General features: G+C 55.7%; 1 protein-coding gene across 1 annotated transcript in view; it reads left to right on the forward strand.

Moving 5' to 3' along the window:
- SLC8A2 (solute carrier family 8 member A2) overlaps positions 1 to 6,439 on the forward strand; it is a 36,032-nt gene that overhangs the window by 8,751 nt on the left and 20,842 nt on the right. Inside the window, exons 2-3 of the mRNA XM_007942870.2 lie at positions 1 to 660; positions 3,982 to 4,404. The exon at positions 1 to 660 is cut by the window's left edge and continues 9 nt beyond it. Coding sequence (XP_007941061.1) covers positions 1 to 660; positions 3,982 to 4,404 — 1,083 coding nt within the window. The remainder of the gene's footprint in view (positions 661 to 3,981; positions 4,405 to 6,439) is intronic.

Raw genomic sequence — 6,439 nt, forward strand, 5'->3', positions numbered from 1 at the left:
GCTGCTGACCCTCGTCTTCTTCCCGGTGTGCGTGGTGTTCGCCTGGATGGCCGACAAGCGGTTGCTCTTCTACAAGTACGTGTACAAGCGCTACCGCACCGACCCGCGCAGCGGCATCATCATCGGCGCCGAGGGCGACCCCCCGAAGAGCATCGAGCTGGACGGCACGTTCGTGGGCGCCGCCGAGGGGCCGGGGGCCGAGCTGGGCGGCCTGGGCCCGGGCCCCGCCGAGGCGCGCGAGCTGGACGCCAGCCGCCGCGAGGTCATCCAGATCCTCAAGGACCTCAAGCAGAAGCACCCGGACAAGGACCTGGAGCAGCTGGTGGGCATCGCCAACTACTACGCGCTGCTGCATCAGCAGAAGAGCCGCGCCTTCTACCGCATCCAGGCCACGCGCCTGATGACGGGCGCCGGCAACGTGCTGCGCAGACACGCGGCGGACGCGTCGCGCAGGGCCTCGCCGGCAGAGGGCGTCGGCGAGGACGAGGATGATGGCGCCAGCCGTATTTTCTTCGAGCCCAGCCTCTACCACTGCTTGGAGAATTGTGGCTCGGTGCTGCTCTCGGTCACCTGTCAGGGCGGGGAGGGCAACAGCACCTTCTACGTGGACTACCGCACGGAGGACGGCTCGGCCAAGGCCGGCTCCGACTACGAATACAGGTGGGTGCGCCCCACCTTGGGCGGCTGGGGAGTGTGTGTGCGCACGCGCAGGTCCTGGGTTCCACCATTCGCTGCTTCCATAGTCCACCCTTAGCTTGTTAGGGGCTCACTCAGAAACTCACTGTCATGGAGTCCATTCCGATGCATAGCGACCCCCTTTGGGCCTCCAAGGCAGTGAATCTTTAGGGACGTGGATCGCCCCGCCTTCCTTCCGTAGAATGGCTGGTGGGTTTGAACTGCCAACCTTCTGGTCAGCAGTCTAATGCCTTAGGCACGAGCATTTGCTCGCTGGTTCCTTCCTTCCCAGCTCCCTGCCTGCCTTTATGAGCAAACAGTCCGCCTCCATCTGTCTCCCTTGGTTGTGGAAAAGCCACTCACCATCTTGGGACATTCATTCATTCATCGTGAACAAGTGAATCCACCCCCCTCCGCTTCTCCCGCCTGCCCCTCCTCAGCCTTCCCTATCCAGCACAGCTGTTGGCAAGTCTTTGTTCTGAACATCCAGTAGATGGCGTCCTTTGGTCCCCCTGTAACCTCCTCCCTGCTCCCTCCCCCACCACGGCCAGCCTCCCAGTGACCATCATGGGAGCTGAGGTCACTTTTCACCTTTCCACTCCTCCCCAGACACCCCGTCTACCTCGCCCCCATCTGAGGCCCTGAGCCCTGAGCCACCCTCTGACTTGACCTTGGGTCTGATATGTTTGAGATCCAGGATTAAATGCTGCTTGGTGGTGGACCCAAAGAACGAGGAAGAACTGGCACGTTCCCAGCTGTCCCCTCGCTCCCAGCCCAGTCAACACCCACAGACCTGGCCTCACTTATCAAGGCGGGCTAGAACCAGGACTAAGAGGGAGCAGACCTGCATGCCTGTCCAAACTCAATTTGGGTTTTCTTGGTCCTGCATAATTAGATGCAGGCAGTGCACTTCTGGTGGGAATCCCGAAGCCGTGCCTGTCCTCCCCTCGGCCTCATCTCAGCAGGCACACAATGCCCTTTTCTCCCGTCACTGGTGGTGTCTGGCTTAATCATTTGGTAAAGATGGTGCTATGGCCAGTGTTGGTTCTGAGTAGAATTCTCACCTTCTATGTGGGAGATCTAAGTCTGATTCCTGGCTGGTGCGTCTCACGCACAGTCACCATCAGTCTGTCAACGGAGGCTTGTGTATTTCCACGATGCAGAACAGGTTTGAGTGGCGTTTCCAGAAACAGACTAGGAAGAGATATACTTCCAAAATATACCTGGCAATAGATTTCCAAAACTCAGCCAATAAAATCCCTAAGGCTCACAAGAGTGTGATCGCGTTGTGCAGGGGGTCGCCATGAGTCAGACCCCGACTCAAGGACAGCTAGCTAACAATAGTAACAGCGGCCAACATTTGCCTATCACAAAGCATGCTTCAGAAACAGCATTGAGCCCCTGTGCTGCTTGGTAGGAAGGACCGGGGAAAGTGACAGACTTCCCAGAGTCATTTGATGCCCCAGGCCTGCCTGGGGCGGCACACTCACCCCTGCTCCTCCCCAAGTTTCACCCTGAGCAGTCTAATGCTACTGCCTCCCCACCCCCAGGAGTACGTGCTTCAAAGCCGTAAAAAACGGGACCCCCCCTTTTCTTCTTTTTAATTTGTATTGTGATTTGAGTGAAAGTTGACTCATTTTCCATACAGCACCTCACATACACTTTGTCTCATGACATTGACTGCAATTTCCCACAATGCAACAGCTCCCCTCTGACTCCCTCCTCATAGTTACCTCTTCCCTGTGTCCTTCCCTCCATGCACTCCTGCCCCCTGAGCTGTCTCCCTGTGCATACACAGCCCTTCTATTTTCCCAGGATTGATTTCTCCAAGGAGTCTATCTACCTAATGTAAACGTTCAGCTCAAATGCCTGTCTTTTGTTTGGCTGGAAGCCACAGGAGTGGGTTCACTTCCAGACCTGCAGGGCAGCCAGGGGCCATAGTCTCAGGGGTTCCATCAGGCTCTATCAGACCAGCAAACCTGCCCCCCCTTTTTTATGATTTTGAGTTTTGTTCCACATTGTTCTCCCACTCTATCCAGAATCTCCTACATAGATTCCCCTCCAAGTGGTTGACAGTGGTAGTCGGGCACCATCTAGTTCTTCTGGTCTCATAGTTATATAGGCTGAGGATTGCATGTGTACCAGTCCCTTGGACTAATAGTTTCCATGTGTCTTTGGTTTTCTTTATTCTTCTTTGCTCTGGACAAGAAGAGACCCATGGTTGCATGTAGACAATGGTCTCCCTTTTAAACCTAAATCAGAACTCTTCTCAGAGCCCTGCCTTTGGAGTAAACACCCAAGTGCTCACCCAGGCAACCAAGACCCCGTTCCCTCTCTGACGGCTGCGCCCTTCTTTTCCTCCCACTTCCCCTACTCCAGCCACACTGGTCTGTTTCCCAAACTCCAGACCCCGTCCTGCCTCAGGGCCTTTGCTCGGGCTGCTCCCACTTCCTGTCCTCCTCTGCACAACCTCCTCCCTCTCGTCTCTGCTGCTCTCCTACCACCATCTCCACCTGACACTATGTTATATAATTGTCATCTGTTTTGTCCCATCTGGTTTGTGGCCATTGCTCCAGGACTTAGGACAGTGTCTGGCACACACCAGGACCTCTGTGCTTATTAGTTGGATGAATAAACGGTAATTAAATCGTTCAGTGTGTACTTGTCACTGTGATATGCTCTCCCATGGGACTGTGACCTTGTGAGGACAGGGCTTGTCACTGCTGTGTCCCCAGCCACCAGTTAGCACAGGGCGGGGCACCAAGCAGGCACTCCCTTGGGGAGTGTTTGTTGAATGAATGAATGACAGCAAGTTAACAGTCTCCAGTTAAGGAACCAGACTCTACATTTTACACAAGATCCCCAGGCGACTGGTGTGGACATGGGGCGTGGAGAGCTTGGGGGCAGAACGCTCCAGGGGCCCTCTCCACCTGACTCTTCGCAGGTGCTGTTCCCTCTGCCTGGGGCCTCCTTCTGCAAGGCCCCCTCTTCCAGGCAGTCTGCTCTGATCCCACCTTCATCATTACCTGTTTCATTCCTACCCTCCTGATAGTCATGCGTCCCATTGTGGGAGGGGTCAATTCTGGCTCGTTTGCCCTCTGCAACCCTTCCTCTGGGAAGCCCCCCTTGATTCGCCCTCAATATTAACTCGTTTAATGCCTGTTCATGCTCCTACTTGTGAGCTCACCCTCCTCCGGGAAGTCGGCCAGGGTTACTTTCACCCCCCAGGGCGCACACGCACGCGCACGCGCGCACACACCCCTGTTCTCCGACTGTCACCCGATCTCCCCTCCTTCCTCACCGTAGCGAGGGCACTCTGGTGTTCAAGCCCGGCGAGACCCTGAAGGAGCTGCGCATCGGCATCATCGACGATGACATCTTTGAGGAGGACGAGCACTTCTTCGTGCGGCTGCTGAACCTCCGCGTGGGAGACGCGCAGGGCATGTTCGAGCCCGACGGCGGCGGGCGGCCCAAGGGGCGGCTGGTGGCGCCGCTGCTGGCCACCGTCACCATCCTGGACGACGACCACGCGGGCATCTTCTCCTTCCAGGACCGCCTGCTGCACGTGAGCGAGTGCATGGGCACCGTGGACGTGCGCGTGGTGCGCAGCTCGGGCGCGCGAGGCACCGTGCGCCTGCCCTACCGCACGGTGGAGGGCACGGCGCGCGGCGGCGGCGTGCACTACGAGGACGCGTGCGGGGAGCTCGAGTTCGGAGACGACGAGACCATGTGAGCGCGTGCGGGCTGGGAGACGGGGCGGGGCCGGGAGATGGGGCGGGGGGGGCCAGGAGATGGGGCGGGGCCGGCATGATGGGGCGGAGCAGTGCCAGTATGATGGATGGTGGGGGCATAGTGGCTAAGGCACTTGACTGCTAACCAGAAGGCTGGGTTCAAACCCACCAGCCACTCCTCAGAAGGAAGATGGGGCAATCTACTTCTATAGTGATACTGTCTCGGAAACCCAAGAAGGGGTCGCTATGAGTCGGGCCGACTCGATGGCACATAACAACAACAACAATGATTAAAGCGGGGGGGGGGCCTTTGGTAGCATAGTGCCTAAGGCACTTAACTGCTAACCAGAAGGCTGGCAGTTCAAACCCATCAGCCACTCCTCAGAAGGAAGATGGGGCAATCTTATTTCCGTAGTGATACTGCGTGAGAAACCCAAGGAGGGGTCACTATGAGTCGAGTCTGACTCCTTGGTACATAACAACAACAACGACATGGTTAAAGCATCTGACTGTTAACCAAAAGGTGGTCGGTTCGAATCCACCAGCTGCTTTATGGGAGACAGATAAGGCAGTTTGCTTCCCAAAAGATTGACATCCTTGGAAACCCTCTGGGACCATTCTACTTTGTCCTGTAGGGTCTTTATGAGTCAGAATCGACCCCATGGCGGTGGGTTTGTTTTTCTTGGGTGGGGGGGGTGGGACCACGGAGAGGGGCGGGGCTGCGGAAGATTCTGAGGCAACAAGGGCTGAACCAAAGCAGGACCGGGCCGGAAATGACTGTGCCTGGGGAGGCGGGGCAGGAGAGGGGGCAGGACCTGAGTGGGGCAGTGCTAGAAAAATGGCTGAGGTTGGGGCAGGCCTGAATGTGGGAGTGGGTGGGGCTGAGAGAGGGCTGAGGCTTGAGGGGGTGGAGCCAGGGAAAAGGAGTGCCCTGAAATGGGTGGGGCTGGAGGGGAGGGCGGGGGGAAAAGAGGCGTGGTCATCCAAGGGGCAGGGCGGGGCCAAGGTGTGGCAGTGTAACACGTGGAGCTGAAGGTGCGTCTGGCAGAAGTCCTGAAGCAAGAGGGACTGAATTAGGAGCGTGGAGCAGTGCCCTGAAGTGGGTGGGGCTGAGGAGGCGGGGCCGGGAGAGAGGGTGGGGCCAGGGTAGGGAGGTTGCTGTTCAGTGTGAATGGTGGGTTCTGACTCATAGCCACATCGTACAACAGAATGAAACACTGCCCAGTCCTATTTCAGCCTCACAGTGGTTGCGGTGTTTGAGAGCATTGTTTCAGCCACGGTGTAAATCCACCTCATTGAGGGTCTTCCTGCCTTTTGCTGACCTTTTACTAAGCATGATGTTCTTCTCCAGGAACCAGTCCCTCCTGATAACACATCCAACATACATGAGGTGACTCTCACCACCCTCCCTTCTAAGGAGCAGCCTGGCTGCACTTGTTCCGAGACTGATTTGTTTGTTCTCCTGGAGTCCATGGTATATTCAATATTCTCTGCCAACGTCATAATTCAAAGCCATTAATTCTTTGGTCTTCCTCATGCATTGTCTAGCTTTCACATGCACATGAGGTGATTGGAAATATCATGGCATGGGTCAGGCACACCTTGGTGCTCAGAGTGACAGCTTTGCTTGTTCACACTCGTGAGAGGTCCTTTGCGGCAGATTTGCCCAATGAAATCCATCGTTTAATGTCCTGACTGCTGCTTCCGTGGGCATTGATTGTGGACGCAGGTAAAATGAAATCCTTGACAACTTCAATATTTTCTCCATTTATCATGATATTGCTTATTGGTCCAGTTGTGAGGATTTTTGTTATCTTTATGTTGTGGTGTAATCCATACTGAAGCTGGAGTCTTTGAGCTTCATCAAGAAGTGCTTCAAGTCCTCTTCACTTTAAGCAAGCAAGGTTGCGCCACCTGCATATTGTAGGTGGTTAATGAGTCTTCCTCCAATCCTGATGCCATGTTCTTCTTCACATAGTCCAGTTCCTTGGATTATTTGCTCAGCATACAGATTGAACAGGTATGGTGAAAGG

The sequence above is a fragment of the Orycteropus afer genome, unplaced genomic scaffold (genome assembly GCF_000298275.1).
Source record: "Orycteropus afer afer isolate SDZICR_OR568_19922 unplaced genomic scaffold, OryAfe1.0 scaffold00099, whole genome shotgun sequence".
Taxonomy (NCBI): domain Eukaryota; kingdom Metazoa; phylum Chordata; class Mammalia; order Tubulidentata; family Orycteropodidae; genus Orycteropus; species Orycteropus afer.